Here is a 17,274-nt window from a genome sequence, read left to right as displayed (position 1 = left end):
GTCCTAATCAAATATAAGCTCATATACTGACGTCATGACATTGTGTGGAGAGGAAGAAGACTTGTAAAGAACAAACATCACTATTTTGGACATGTAAATGCAGTTTGTAGGAGACATATGTGACACTTTCAGGATTCTATACAATGGCACAACTGTGGTTTATTTAAAGGTTTTTAAAATTCTGAAATATAAGAATATAGCAAGTATTAAGCTGTTATTTTTGTGACTATTTAAAAGGCCAAAGAAGTATCTGTTAAGCAATTAAATGTGCAAAGATTTGGATGAAAGTAGAATTATGTACCTACGTGTCACTGTGCTGAGAAAACATTTAGTCATCATGACTCTATGGCAGTCTCATCTGTGTGGTGCTCTAGAAACAGTTTTTATTGGCAGTTGTACACACTGAACAAATTAGGGTTTGGGTTTGAATCGTAGTAGTAATTATGATTAGGGTTATTAATGTTGATACTTTTCACTAAATAATAGAGTTTTAAATGTATCTTTTCAAAGAAAAATACCTTGAGCTTGGGGAAGGTGCCCTTAGAGTTGTATAAATATGGCAAAGATGGGCTCAGGAGACATTTCCAGACACTCAACACAGGATGAAAAACATTTAAAACATGACCAAATGCACTTTAGTTGCCTATGAAAGGAGATTATGATTTGCACATACAAGTGCTCAAACATATTGAAGGATTATTTATAGCAGAACCAATGGGACATTAATTGTGTGTGTTTACATTTTAAACATTCATGTTCAGTTTTTATCAGCATGTTCTCAAGTTTTTTGCCATTTCTATAAAACCCCAACCATTATGTAAACTATGGTGTGACTTTAACATACATCATGTTATTTTGAAACTTGAGGCAAATACTGATTACGCACAAGGTAAACTCCACCAACACATATTAAAGGACCCACATGTTTATAATTGATATAGATGGATTCTTTTTCTCTAGCTGTGTATGCTTCCTTCAAATTCAAGTACTTCCTTCTGAAATGGGATTGTTTCATCTTATGACAAGCAAGAGTAATTGAATATGAAAGAGAATGTATACATATATATTATCTTTCATATTCTTTTCCGTTATGGTTTATCACAGGATTTTGAATATAGTTCCCTGTACTCTACAGTAGGACCTTATTGTTTATCCATTCTATAATACCAGATTGCATTTGCTAATGCCAAACTCCCACTCTTACCCTCTACCCCTTGGCAACCACCAGTCTATTCTCTATGTCTCTGATTCTGTTTCTGTTTCATTAATAGGTTCATTTGTGTCATATTTTAGATTCCACATATAAGTGATATCATATGGTATTTGTCTTTCTCTTTCTGACTTACTCCACTTAGTATGATAATCTCTAGTTGCATCCATGTTGCTGCAAATGGCATTACTTCCTTCTTTTTATGGCTGAGTAGTATTCCATTTTACATATGCACCCCATCTTCTTTATCCATTCATCTGTTGATGGACATTTATTTTGCTTCCAAATGTCTTAGCTATTGTGAATAGTGCTGCTATGAACATAGGGGTGCATATATCTTTTTGAATTATAGTTTTGTCTGGATTTGCACAGGGGTGGGATTGCTGGATCATATGGTAATTCTATTTTTAGTTTTCTGTGGAACCTCCATACTGTTTTCCACAGTGGCTGCACCAATTTACATTCCCACCAACAGTACAGAAGGGTCACCTTTTCTCCACACCCTCTCCAGCATTTGCTGTTTGTAGACTTTTTAATGATGGCCATTCTGAATGGTGTTATGTGGTACTTCATTGTAGTTTTGATTTGCATTTCTCTAACAATTAGCGATGTTGAGCACCTTTTCATGTGTCTATTGGACATCTGTATTTCTTCTTTGGAGAAATGTCTCTTTAGGTCTTCTGCCCATTTATTGATTGGGTTGTTTGTTTTGTTGTTGTTGTTTACTTGTATGAGCTGTTTGTATATTTTGGAAATTAAACCTTTGTCAGTTGCATCATTTGCAAATATTTTCTCCCAATCTTTAGGTTGTCTTTTCACTTTGTTTATGGTTTCTTTTGCTTTGCAGAAGCTTGTAAGTTAATTAGGTCCCATTAGTTTATTTTTAGTTTTATTTCTATTGCCTTGGGAGACTGACCTAAGAAACCATTTGTACTACTTATGTCAGAGAATGTTATGCCTATATTCTCTTCTAAAAGTTTTACGGTGCCATGTCTTATGTTTAAGTCTTTAAGCCATTTTGAGTTTATTTTTGTATATGGTGAGAGGGTGTGTTCTAACTTCATTGATTTACATGCAGCTGTCCAACTTTCCCAACACCACTTGCTGAAGAGACTTTTTTTCCCATTGCATATTCTTGCCTCCTTTGTCAAAGATTAATTGACCGTAAGTGTGTGGGTTTCTTTCTGGGATCTCTATTCTGTTCCATTGATCTGTATGTCTGTTTCTGTGCCAATACCACACTGTTTTGATTACTGTAGCTTTGTAGTATTGTCTGAAGACTGTAATGGCTATGTCTCCTGCTTTGTTTTTTTTCTTCAGGATTGCCTTAGCAATTCTGGGTCTTTTATAGTTCCATACGAACTTTAGGATTATTTGTTCTAGTTCTGTGAAAAAGGTCATGGGTAATTTGATAAGGATCATATTAAATCTGTAGATAGCTTTGGGTAGTATGGTCATTTTAACAATATTAATTCTTCTAATCCAAGAGCATGTCATATATTTTCGTTTCTTTGAATCATCTTCAGTTTCTTTTATTAATGTTTTTTAGTTCTCGGTGTATAAGTCTTTCACTTCCTTGGGGAGGTTTATTCCTAAATATTGTATTTTTTTGTGTTGCAATTTTAAAAGGTACTGTTTTTTACATTCCCTTTCTGATATTTCATTGTTAGTGTAAATAAATGCAACTGATTTCTGTATGTTAACCTTGTATCCTGCTACCTTGCTGAATTCATTTATCAGTTCTAGTAGTTTTTGTGTGGAGTCTTTATGGTTTTCTATATATAGTATCATACTATTTCATATAATGACAATTTTACCTCTTCCCTTCCAATTTGGATACCTTTTATTTGTTTTTCTTGTCTGATAAATAAGATTGACAAGCCTCTGGCCAGGCTCACCAAGAAGAAAAGAGAGAGAACACAAACAAAATAAGAAATGAAAAAGGAGACATAACAACTGATAACACAGAATTACCAAAAAATAAGGGAATACTGTGAACAATTATATGCCAACAAATTTGACAATCTAGAAGAAATGGACAAGTTGCCAGAAACATATAGCCCAACAAAATTGAATCAAGAAGAAACAGATAATTTGAACAGAACAATCACTAGAACTGAAATAGAATCTGTAATTTTAAAAATCCCTACAAACAAAAGTCTAAGACCAGATGGCTTCACAGATGAATTATACCAAACATACAAAGAAGAACTTATACTGATCCTTCTCAAACTCTTCCAGAAAGTTGAATAGGATGGAACACTGCCAAGGACATTCTATGAAGCCACCATCATCCTGATACCAAAACCAGACAAACAAAGACACAACCAAAAAAGAAAATTACAGGCCAATATCTTTGATGACTATAGATGGAAAAATTCTCAACAAAATATTAACAAACCAAATCCAACAACACATAAAAAAAGGTCATACACCATGACCAAGTGTTATTCATCCCAAGTTCACAATGACAGTTCAACATATGCAGATCAATAAATGTGATACACCACATTAACAAAAGAAAAGTCAAAAACCACATGATCATCTCAATAGATGCAGAAAAACATTTTACAGAATTCAACGTCCATTCATGACAAAAACTCTTACCAAAGTGGGGATAGAGGGAACATATCTCAAAATAGTAAAAGCTATTTATGACAAACCCACAGCCAATATAATACTCAATGGTGAAAAGTTGAAAGCCTTTCTGCTAAAATCTGGAACAAGACAAGGATGCCCACTCTCACCACTTCTATAAAACATTCTTATTTTTCTTTCCTATATTCTTGAATACTCATCATTGTCTATTTTGTTAAATTGAAAGTAGTTTTCTCTTATAGAGTCCTCTGTAAATTTCAAATGGTGTTATTTAATTCTACAGACATAGCTTGATATTTTTATGATTGATTAAATCTCTATTCCCTGGATTACCAATGTTCTTTGATGATTGCTGTGGTGAGTACCTGAAATGTTGTCTTTTCCTATCTATTTATACAAGAAGGCTATTTTTTGATCTGCAACTGTGGTCTCTCTTTGTGCAGTCTGCCCCGAATTGCTTTACATTTTTTTAACAGCAGCAAGCACAGGGATGGACTAGTAAACACTGATTTAATGTTGAGTTCCCAAAGCACAGAACAGCAGCTCTGTGAAGTCTTACCAGTTAAGAAGAGGATTCATCCCCAAATCAGGATTAGGATGGAGATAAAAATAGTGTTCAGGTATGAACAGATGAGGACAAGAGGAATTTGAGAATCAGGCGGTGAGGGCGTTCATGTCCAGCTGTGTCCTATGAAAGAAGAAGAAGGAGCAGGGGTGGCATCAGGAGACTCTTCACAAGTGGCCAGATGGTCAGCACTGCCCTTTGTCACAAAGCAGGTATAGACATGGTGCCCACAAAGGAGAAAACTAGATAAGGTGCAACACCTCTCCTAGTTGAGAAGGAATGGAGTTGTTGGAATTAGTTTATAAACAGGTGACTAGAAAAATGCCACTTGTTAACAGGTTTATTTCATCCAAGTATTTGTCAGATATTATTAATCATGAGGAAATATATTAATAATAAGGAAAGAGCAAATGGGAGTCTATAGATAAGACATTCTAGGGTATCCTGGTTGAACTGGTAAATTTTGAAATATGTATGCCCAATATTATTAAATTTATATTCACCTGATTTAAAACTGTTCTTGGATTCACTCTGTTAAAAATGTTCCTAAAATATTTTTATTAAAGTGTCCCTAGTTTTATGATAAACATTTGATTTGCCCCAAATTATGTTTTGTCACTTTACAAACTCACTGAAATATGTTCTTTCTATTAATTTTACTTGACACAGTTTAAATTTTTGCTTTTGGGAAAAACAATTAAAAATCTGATTAAAATGCTCAAAAAATTTTGAATATAAAATTATTACAAAACAACAGCTTAATGACTTCAACATTAATCATAAATGAACATTACATACACAAATTTAATTTTCTTAAAACACATGTGGATAAAATACTTTGAAATTATTTGAAGATATTTAACATAGTGAAAACACTCTATTGAGTGTTCACTCTATTGAGTCTTAAGACTCTAGAGATTCCCAAGTTACCAACTTGTGGCTAAATATTGAAGGCACTGTTGTGTAGTTCTTGAGTTATTTTCTGTGTACAAAAGAGATTTACTCTAACGAAAAGGTTAGGACAAATCATTGTCAGCGAACTGATCATTCACCTGTCATGATTATGTCACTTGGCTTTCTTTGAAGGGGGACTGCACATAGACTGAAAGCAGAGGAATGGCAATGTCTTGTCAAAACACAACTTTTCTACTGGCTATTTTCAGAACTAATCTAAAAATAAATTTCCAAAACCTAAGCACAAGTTCAAAAATATGTGATCAGCTTCACGATTACTTCTGATGTGTTAAAATCTCGAACAGAAATGGTGTCCAGTCTTTCCTGAAAACAAGTCCACTTGAGCGAGGAAGAGGGAGAGAGATGGGCTGGTAGTGTTCTTTGTGGGAGTTTGGAGGGAGGCACCCTGGTTGTGGTGTAGGCAGCCCCTTCTTGCCACCCCACGTGCATGTGCTATGAGCTCCTCCACGTGGGGGACTCAGCAGAGTGTGCTTGGTACATGGTGAACATTCAAAATAGTTAATTGTAGCAAGTAATAGAGATCAATAGTTATAACAATATAATACATAATAAATACAAAAAATAAAATATTAACAATATAAAAATAATAAAAGAATTAAGGATTACCAAAGTCAAACTTCACTAGAGGTGTCAGGTACAATTACAATCTACCGAAACAATAATAATGTAATAATAACAGCCTATATTTGTCGAGCTCTTATTGTGCATGTATTATTATTTTTATTATCTCTACTTACAGATAACAAAAATGAAGCTTAGGGGAATGTAAGCAATATAGCCAAATTGGTACAGCTAGTGAATTTACAAACCCATGAAATCAGGCTTCAGAACCACGCTCGTAAGAATTGTGCTCTACGTATTCACTGATGTTGGGGCATTTTCACTTATCCAACTAATAGTTGTGTATTTAAAAAATGCCCTCTGAGCCATTCCCCAGTTTTGGCTCTAAAAACTCCAGATATTAGGGAAGAGATGAAATCACTTCAGGAAATTTCAACTATTATCAAAAAAATAAAATTATTTTTTTTCCAAAAGCAAATGGTAGATTGCACATTTATAAATTATAAAAACACATTAAAAGAATAACTGATGGCTTTAAAAAGTTACATAATTAATGTTAATCAAGAAACATATTTTCTGTTAATTTGTGAAATTAAATCTCTGATTATACAACATATTCATTCTGTTGGATGTTTGTATTCTATTCCAAAAAGTAGAGTTTGTGAAAGAATTAAAGGTGATGTCTCTCTTACAGCTTCAGCACAATTTGGTTTCAAATTGGACATTGGTTAAAAATAAAGCTACTGTATTGAAATAGATGTTGAAAAATGTGTCACAATAATCAAGGCAGAGGACAAACTTCTCAGAGTTGGGACTATGTATATATTTTGTCAATAACCTGTCTTCAGCCAAGACTGCCTAAAATGCTACCTCTTCCTTTCAGAGTCATAAACATCCCAATGGAGACATCACTTTGAGTGCTTTGGTATTTTTGAATTTGAAGTTTTACTACTACCTGCAAAGGGACAAGAAGGTTCTATAACAGAGTACTAGAAGTTCAATCAAATTTTACTCAACTGGATTGCTCTATTTGCTTTCTTTTAAAAGTTTTACAATAGTCAACGGATTCAAAGTATATGTATAATTTTCGATTAGAGTGTGAAAAAATAAAATGAACACTCATGAACCTCTAAGTTACAGTCTAAAATATTACCTATTGCTTTGACACGACCTGTTTGTTTCCCTTTGATCACGTTCCCTACTATCCATTCCCAGAGTTACTAAGATCTTGAATTTTGTGTTTATTATTATACCTGTTATTTAAAAATTGGATGTACCACTCATGCATATATTCATAATTAAAATATTGTTGAACTTTGCTTGTTGAGTTTTATAAAAACAGTGTCATATGTCTAGAGCTTGAATTTTTCACTCAAAGTTTTATTTCTAGAACTTGTTCATGAGATTTCATATAGTTATGGGTAATTTATGTTCACTGCTGTAAATATTCCACTATGGGTATGTGACAATGTACTTATTCATTTGTATCAGTCATGGTTCTGATGGGAAAATGGAATCCACTCTCTACATAAGAGTTATAATGTGTAATTCAGGACTGACATGACTCTTGGAAGACAGGGGAAGGGACATGAGGAAGGCTGCCACCAGGCGACGTGAAGATCTGAGCCTCACGCCTGCAAGGGCCTGGGACTGGGCCTGTGGAGTGGTCTGTGGGGCTGCCGTATCAACAGAGTAGGACTCGTTTGGAGGTCAGTAAGCAGCCGTGTCTGACCGCCGTGATTTGCCAGAAGTAATGGACTGCAGTTCATGTTCACCTTCTAAATCTCATGCAACCTTCTGTCACTGGCAGAATCCAGCACCAAAGGAAGCACATCATAAGGAGTCCTGTGCACGTGTCTGAGGTATGGACACGTGTTGGTGTGGTGTCCAGGTGAGGGCATACCACCACTGAATTGATGTTTTTCCCCAGTTATTTTTGTTCCTACAAGCCTGAGACTTTGAACATTCTTGTACACATGCTAAGATTTCTCTAGAGAATATACCTGAGAATGGGTATGTGAGGCATAGGTTAAATGCATTTACAGATTTACAGGATGATGCCAGCAGGGTTGTACTTACTCACAGTCCTACAAGCAGTGTATATTAGTCTCTGTGACTCCACATAATGGTCAGTGTTTGGTTTCTGACTTCTTATTTCTACCACCATAGTGTGTGTAAAATGGGATCTCACTGTGGTCTTAATTTGATTTTTGTTTAACTGTTAATGAGGTTGAATATTCACTTTTTCTTTGGCCGTTATCTTCCTTCTTCATGATTATACCCATTATCTTTTGTTTGTCTTTTCCTTATAGTTTTATACTTGGGATTGTAAACTAATGATTTATTGTTAACATATAATGTAAATAGTCTCCAAATTTGTGATATATTTTTTACTTTTCTTATGGTATATTTTAATGAACAGATATTCTTAATTTAATCAAGATTTTATTTTACTCTTAGCATATTTTTACATCTTGTTTTAGAACTCTTAGACATTATTTCCTTATAATTTCTCCTATGAGGAAATTCTAAAATTTGCCTTTCAGACCTAAGTCTATAATCCATCTGTATTTAGTTTTTTGCTATGGTGTACAAAGCAATTTCACTGTTCTTATTATGGAGAGGCTGTTATGCTCTACATTAGACAGTTCATTCTTTCCTTAGTATATTAATTTTCTACTGTTGCTGTAACAATTACCACAAACTTAGTGACTTAGACCACAACAGAGTTGTGTACAATCTCCCAAGAGTGAACCAGGAAGAATGCAATGGTAAATGAGATTGTTTCCTTAATTTCTCTTTCTGATATTTCATTGTTAGTGTATAGAAATGCAAAGATTTCTGTATATTAATTTTGTTATCCTTTAACTTTAAAGAATTCATTGATGAGCTCTAGTAGTTTTCTGGTGGCATCTTTAGGATTTTCTATGTATAATATCATGTCATCTGGAAACAGTGACAGTTTTACTTTTTCCTTTCCAATTTGGATTCTTTCTATTTCCTTTTCTTCTCTGGTTGCTGTAGCTGGGACTTCAAAAACTAGGTTGAATAAAAGTGGTGAGAGTGGGCATCCTGATCTTAGAGGGAATGATTTCAGCTTTTCACCTTTAAATATGATGTTATTAGGTGTGGGTTTGTCATATATGGCCTTTATTATGTATGTGGCACCTTTGTTGAAAATCAGTTTGACCATCTAAGCATGGTCTTTCTGAACTTTATATTGTTCTGTTTACCTTACTTGCCAATAGATATGGCAATCCACACTCCAGTACAGCACTAAATAGCTGTGGTAAGAACAGGTATCTTTACTTTATCCTGGATTTAGGGGAAAAGCATTTAATCTTTTACCATTAAATGTAGTTTATTTCTTACTCTGGGATCACAGGTTTAAAAAATAGAATAACTCTGATTTAGAAGACAGTTACCTAATTTTACTTTTCTCTGTTTCATGTGTCCAACATAGTTTTTAGTGCAATTTAAGCCTTTTGTATTTTTAAAATTAATGAGTGAGTGATTGCCTGAGCAATTTGGTGCGGTGCTGTTCCTTTAGTGGCTGGCAACATACTCTCATAACTGCTTTTAGTTTCCTTGTTTTTAACCATATTTTAGGATTATTAAATAAATTAGATAGGACCCCTCACCTCCAGAATTTTCCATTTAGGCAAACGGTTTTGTACATATACTCTATCTAGCATTTTAAACTTTTCTGTATGTGTTCACATATTTTATTTGCTGATCCTTAGAACAACTCTTTAACATAGAGAAGGTAAGATTGAAGAACAGTTGAATCCCTATTTCCAATCATGAAATTTGGAATGGAATGTTATAGGCATAGACAATAATTATCAAACATAAATATTAAAGTTTACTTTAAAAATTAAAAATATTAACTTTTGCAATTTTGAATGTGCATAGACATGTTAAAATTGTTTTTTTTTATTTCAATAATCTGATTGGAGAGAAAAAGCCTTTAAAATTTTTGTAAACCCTAGTGCTTCTCCCTAATTTCATTCTTGAGTAATTTATTTATCTATGTGATTATATGAGTAAATGATATGTTCAAAATATTGCTGACTTTGGCATTCCTTTGGAAAGAAGTGTCTTTTTAAAAGTGGATCTGATCTTAGTGGTCTGAGATGGTTTTCTGTGTGTGTGTGTATGTGTGTGTGTGTGTTTGGGTATCTGAATGGCATAACTCTCTTCTCCATGGTAAAGATTGAAAAACCCATAACCCATCAGTTATGCTTGGTGTAAATTATTACTTTTCTCTATTTAAAACAGACATTCTATTGATTTTGTTTCCTAGTTCAATTTTGTGGGGAAATTGCTTGGACCAAGAGGAAACTCCTTGAAGAGGCTACAGGAAGAAACAGGTGCTAAAATGTCTATCCTGGGCAAAGGATCAATGAGAGATAAAGCAAAGGTATGAACTTTGAATTTGATACTTAACACACACAAGGAGTTACCTGTAACAGGATGGTCACATTTACAAGCAAATATGAGCTGTCCTCCAATTATGTCCCATGAATTTTACCCTTTGGGGCTACTCTGTTGCACTTTCTGTTGTCTCCTCTATTTTCATAAAAATCAATTACTGGTCTTTTTCTCCCAAAACATGTAATTCTGTATTTTTATTCTTTTCAGTCCTCTGTGTAGGTTGCTGTCAAATCTTTTCATTTTTTTCTGTGTCCTCCGTAGGATGTTTCTATATGTGTGTGCTCATTTTCTTTAATTCCCTCACCCGATCCCTGTTTTTTCTTCAGCTGTATCGCCTGATCCCATCCACTGTATCATTGCCTCATTTTATCTCTCTGATCTATTTCACTCAGATCCTCTTACCTGAAGCAATTTCAAATACTTATCTGCAAATCTAAGAGAATTTCACTTATGTTTTGAAATGCTTCAGTGATATTAAACAACTCACCTGATCCCCAAAGAAAAATAAGCTAAAAATTATTATCAACTTGGATATTTGAAGTGATTTATTTTGCATCTGAACTACATCATTTTCCCATTTTATAAAGTGATAGCGATTTTTGCTGTGTTAGTATTCTGTGTTAAAATAACTATTTATAGAGATTTATTCAAAAAGTATCTATGTCTGTATTTTCTTATATTCTTTAATTTTTGTTGTTGTTGTTGTTTTATGTCCTCCAGATATCTCAAAGTCTTACAACAGAAACTTCATTTTTCATGCTTTTATTCTCTCACACATTCTTTAAGATTTAGATTAGACAGGGTTTCCTGAACTCCTGTAATAGGCTTACTTAACCATAAAACATATTTTATTGAAATTTTCTGTTTCTCTCATTAAACTGTTAGCTTCCATGGGCCAGAGAAATATCCTAGTCAGCTTTGCATACCCAAAGTCACTGCGTATGCTCTCCATATTTTTTTTAAAGCAAATAAGTGTATATTTTTCATTCCCATGTATTTGGACATTTTTTCCTGTTCATATTGGATTCTTTTTTTTTCCTGTGAGCATGTTAGGTACCAGCATAAGTATTTGAAAATCTAGCAAGGAAAAAATTTTGTTCTATTAAGTTTCCATTAGGTTTAATTTACTGATATTACCTGTTACAAAGTCCTGTTTCTATATTGATTACTTTCTGGGTGATCCATCATGTTTGTTTCTCCTTTGAGTATTTTCATTGCTCCTTTAAAACATGAAAGAAAATGAAAACATTTAATAGCAACAACATCAATAATAATGTATTCCACTATACAATATGCTTTTTAGAATGTGGATAAGACTTTAACTGCTAAGGACAACATGGCTGAAATAAAACCACAGACATGGGTGTGAAAAAATTACCTTAGTAAACACTTGATTAAAATAAAAATAAATCCTAGGTAAAACTTTTATTGCTATGCTGCTATTTTGCTTCTCTGTCACGTGACCTGAACAGAAAGGAATATTTTATGTGATTTTATATTTCTAGCAAATAAGTAAAACTCATCTGATTCTGCAGTGGAAGTGTATATATGTGTCTGTGTGTATTTATAGAATGACACGGGCATATATTCCTGCATTAATTACAGAAATATTTGTAATTATTTACAAATAATACATTATGTGTCACACTATGTGTCATTGCAGTTCTAGTTCACAGTAATAAATGTGAGAAAAAAAAATTTCCTCCTGGAGTTTGCATCCCAGTGGGAGAGACAGACAATAAATAAGTGAATAAATAAATTTTCTACTTTCAGGCATTGATAATTGTTATGGATTAAAATAAAACAGGAAGGGCAAAGAGGTTAATGATGGGAGTAGTAGTTTTGTATGATGATTAAGTAGAGTACTGGATTATGAGAAGGAGCCAACCCAAGAAAAATCAGAATGAGAGAGAATGCAAGTGTGATGACTCTGAAGGAGAATCTGTGTCTTTATAACTATCCTGGCAACTGTAGCCATATTTTTGTTTATAACCATACTTATTCCCATTTAGCTACCACCTAATTTCTTTGCTGACCTTCATAGCAAAATTCTTTGAGAATGTTATTTGCAATCAGTTGCTCTCATCCATCCTTTTTTAAATTTAAATTTTTAATTTATTAATAACTTTGACTGTTGCATGCATTTATTGGCTAATTGTATCACTTCTTTTTAAAATCTCCTAATCTTGCCTTTGTTCCCCCCTTGCAGTTTTATTGAGGTACAATTAACATACAGGACTGTATAAGTTTAAGGTGTACAGGATAATGATTTGACTTACATACATCATGAAATAATGATCACAATAAGTTAAGTGAGCATTCATCATCTCATAGATATAAAGTAGGAGATAAAGAAAAATTATTTTTTCCTTGTGGTGAGAACTCTTAGGATTAATGCTCTTCACATTCCTATGTATCATACAGCAGTGTTATTAGCTACAGTCATCATGTTGAATATTTCATCCTGAGTACTTATTTGTCTTACAACTGGGAGTCTGTACATATGACCACCTTCCTACAGTTCCCCCTCCCCCAACCCCATGCCTCTGGTAACCACAAACCTGATCTCTTTTTCTAGGTGCTTGTTTTGTTTGTTTTTGAAGTATAATTGCCCTGAAACACTGTTAGTTCCTGGGCCACAACATAGAAATTCCATATTTCTATACATTACAAAATGATCACAGCAATAAGTTACCATCTGTCACCACACAAAGATATGACATAATTATTGACTATATTCCCCACACTGTACATTTCATACCTGTGACTCATTTATTTTATAACTGGAAGTTTGTGCCTCTTAATCTCCTTCACTTATTTCTCTCCACTCTCCCCTCCCTGCTCTCTGGCAACTGCCTGTTTGTTCTCTGAATCTATGACTCTGTTTTTGTTTGTTATGTTTGTTCATTTGTTTTGATTTTTAGATTCCGTATGTAAGTGAAATCATATGGTATTTGTCTATCTCCATCTATTTCACTTAGCATAATACCCTCTAGTTCCATCCATGTTGTTACAAATGGCAAGATTTCATTTTTTTAATAGCTGAGTAATATTACACTATATATCTATATCTATATACCACATCTTATTCTATTCATCTATTGATGCACACTTAGGTTGCTTCCCATATCTTGGCTTTTGCTCAATAATGCTGCTATGAACATTAGAGTGCATGTATATTTTTGAATTAGTGTTTTTGTTTTCTTTGGAAAAATACCCAGGAGTGGATTCCTGCATCACATGATAGTTCTATTTTTAATGTTTTGAAGAAACACCATACTGTTTTCCACAGTGGCTGCACCAATTTACATTCCCACAAACAGGGCAGGTCCACTCTCATTCATTCTTCATTGTCTCCTCCTCAGTTCTTGTGACTGGATCCTCTTCTTCTTCCAGACCTCCAAGCCCAGGACTTGGTCTTCAGACTTCTTTCTTCTCTTCATGATCTCATTCCATCTGTGTACATCCAGCTCCCAGTCTCTCCTGTAGGTTCTAGTTTCATGTGTTTAACTACACACTCAACATGTCTATGTGAATTTCTAATAGGCATTGAAATATAGTTGTCCAAACACACATGTACAAGTATGTAAATGTATGTATATATTTATACACACAGGTGTATATATATATATATATATGAATGAAATATATATTTATTATTTATCTACCTACATGTATGGCATTTATATACTTACCTATATATGAAGTACAATATAAACACATATACAGAGAGAGAGAGATTGAAAGAATAAGAGAGATACATTTGCTGACTTTTAGGGCCCCAGTGAATACGCTATGAGCCATGGAGTCTCAAGATTTAAGGATACCTTCTCTTTTTGTCTTGTGTTTGTTCAAAAGCAAATCTCATAGAAATAGGAAATGAAAAACAGCATATATTCAATTGAGTGGTACTTGGTAGCTCAAGCCTACAAAGGTTAGTTTTGTTTATTTAAAGTTTATATCAGCAGGCATTAAGGAGATCAACACAAAACTACAAGCCTGTTTTTCACATTCTATTGAATGAAAAAATAAATAAATGCCTGAAGCATCACTAGGTGCCCCTTCTGCGCCCACCAGCAAAGCTTGAACCCGCAGCCTGCTCCTCAGGCCCAACATCAGGCACCTGCCTTTGTAGACAAATGTGTTTGTTTAATAGCCTTGTTTGCAGTGACTAGCTTGCCTCAAATTTCTAGGAAATAATGCAGATTGTTTTTCTGTATTGGTTATGCTGTTAAGGTGCTACAAAATGTGTATCTTAAACTTGAGCTTTTCTTTAAGATAAAAGGAGATATTTGGATAGTTATCTAAGTCAGGACAAAATAACTATGCAAGAATATTTCTTCCATCTCTGCTGAATGTTCAACTACAGGTAAAATATCAGGCTTCATAGAAGATAATATTAGACATGACTCAAGCCCTCACAGAATTTTTAATTAAATTAAATATCCTGATCGAACATTTCCTTAAAAAAAAACTTAAGAAATTATAAATCTTTGAATTAGTAGGTGGAAAGTATGATATGGAAAACAGTTCTTGTGGTCTAGTGTAGTACTAATATTCTAACATGTTTAATGGTTTTATTTTGTTTTTGACTCTGGCAGAGAAACACTCATTTTAGTTTAGTTCACCTAGCCAATAACTCTATAAGCAGAGGAAGGAAACAAAAAACAAAACAAAACAAAATGCAGTAATATCCAGTAGCAAAACCCTACCTCACATTTCATTCCCATACTGGTCAGATCCCAGAATATGTCAACTCACACTATAAATTTAAAAAAATATATAAAAAAATCCAGAAATTCTTGAATAGAAGCTAACTTTTCAATTGTGATGATGAAAGGTATTCTCAGAGAAATCTAGAAAGTAAAAATATACAGTGTGTTTGCAATATTTCAAAATACCTCAGGAAATTAACTGGCAGTTCAGAAATTTCTTTGAAGTCTGAGTCCTCCAAGCAGCATATGGCCTGTTCTCAGTAACCACGGAGCTGCCGGCCTCACCAGCAGTTGCTTCTGTGAAATCTTGAGGGGAACCGTGGTGCTTTGGATAGAGTGCTGCTATTTTTAGTGATACTGATGGCAGAGATTGGTGAGGGAGAACAGAGAGGCAGTGGTTCTAAATGCTTATCTTTGAAAAGAGTGAGAAACAAGCATGTTATCGCCAAGAAAAACGGTTAGGAGAGGTTAGGGAAAATCAAAGCCTGAACACATGCAGGTAAGTGAGGAAACAGGAGGAAAGCAAATTTCTTGCATAGGTATTCAGTGTCCTTAAGTAGAAATCACAAATAACTAGGTTGCTAATAAATTTCATTGTAATGAAAGATATTTTGGCATTTTTATTAATAAGCTATGTTGAAATTATGGGGTGTGGTCTTAAAACATGTGGTCTTGAAACATGTTTAAAGTGAAGTGCTGTTTGGTAGAGTTTTATTTGAAAATGTGTGATCATTCTGAAGGCAAGCCTTTCTCTCTTTGATGTGCTAATACCATAAGCAGTTTCTATTTTATACTCTGTCTTCTGTATTTGGTAATGGCTACTTTAGTAAATCCTTTTGGATTTCATGGCAAGATTGATTTTCATCAACAATAAAATCAACTAAAACCTTCAAAGTGGTACTGCTTGCCTCGTGGGCAAGGTGAGTGCGAACCCTGGGCCCAGTGTCCTTCCCCTGTTTGGCTTCTGGGCTGAGCCTCACATCAAACCTCAAATCCCACAGTACAGGGGTGACACCATGCTCACTGCTTGTCAGCCAAGCTGAGACTGTAAACTCCTCTTTCAACTTGGTAATATCCCGAACAACAAAGCAGTTTGTAATCCCACAAAATCAACAGTCTGGACACTCTGATTTTAATTTTAGCTCTGCCCCTAATAAACTGCACAGTAAATCAACAACATTTCTTTCTCAGTCTCCTTTCTGCAGAAAAGAATGCTTTGCCTATCTTGGCTTCCTAACAGAGATAGAGGAATATGCATACTTTGCTTAAATATCACTTGAGTGTGTGAAGGACAAGGAATGTATCATAAGTTATAGATAGGTGAGATTTTATTTTTTATTTATTCTCTGCACTCTTCTGTTTCTCTGATCTGAATTCTGAGAAGTTGGAGAACCAGACTAAAAGCCTCCCCTGAACAGTAGCATGTATGAGAAGGAACATTGCATTACAAATACCTATTTTGTGAGGACGCAATGAAACTTGTGTTTCAATGGTAACCAATACAAGGTTATTTCAACCTATTTTGGATTCCAAGTGACCAAAGAATTAAAATAGTTAGATTTGAGTTGAAGAGTGAACTGTATCATGATGTTAATGAGAAATAATATTTTCATATTAACATCTTCAACTCTTTATATATAAATAGTCTGTCATTCACTGTACTGTGCTTTGACCTTGGAAAGAAAAAAAAAAGTCATAAATCTGTCCAGGTTCAGTTGTTCATAAGCTGGTATTGACTGAAAAAAGATTGCACCACCTAAAAGTTGAGAATTATGTTTTATTCAGTGGACAAACTGAGGACCTAAGCCCGGGAGTCAGCCTTTCAGACATCTCTGAGGGACCATTCTGAAGAGGTAAGGGAGGAGCCAGGCTATATGGGAGTTTTTGCAACAAAAAACAGGTAGTTGGAACATCAAAAGATTACTGTTAACTAAAGTAAAACCAGACCTCTCAAGTTAATGAATTTATCAATCGCCTATGTATGGAAAGATACAAAAGTGTGGGCTCAATGAAATTATTCCTTTGATATGCACCTTAACTATCTAGGGACAATATTCTGTTTTTTCCATCCTGAGTCCCCTCAGGATGTATAGTCGGGGGCGGCTGCAGTGGCTGATGGCTTGATGGCCACACATCCTTTGTTTACTGATATGGCACGTGACATTCTTTGTCCACCCTGGAATGACAGAGCCTGATGTGGTGATGTTTTATGT

General features: G+C 34.4%; 1 protein-coding gene across 1 annotated transcript in view; it reads left to right on the top strand.

The window, feature by feature from the left end:
* KHDRBS2 (KH RNA binding domain containing, signal transduction associated 2) overlaps positions 1-17,274 on the top strand; it is a gene marked incomplete at its 3' end in the record, with an annotated part of 662,231 nt that overhangs the window by 215,893 nt on the left and 429,064 nt on the right. Inside the window, exon 3 of the mRNA XM_081245279.1 lies at positions 10,216-10,332. Coding sequence (XP_081101405.1) covers positions 10,216-10,332 — 117 coding nt within the window. The remainder of the gene's footprint in view (positions 1-10,215; positions 10,333-17,274) is intronic.

Source organism: Mesoplodon bidens (genome assembly GCF_964165515.1).
Source record: "Mesoplodon bidens genome assembly, chromosome: 10".
NCBI classification, from domain to species: Eukaryota; Metazoa; Chordata; class Mammalia; order Artiodactyla; family Ziphiidae; genus Mesoplodon; species Mesoplodon bidens.
The sequence above is the reverse complement of the archived record's forward strand: the minus strand, read 5'-3'. Positions and strand labels throughout refer to the sequence as shown.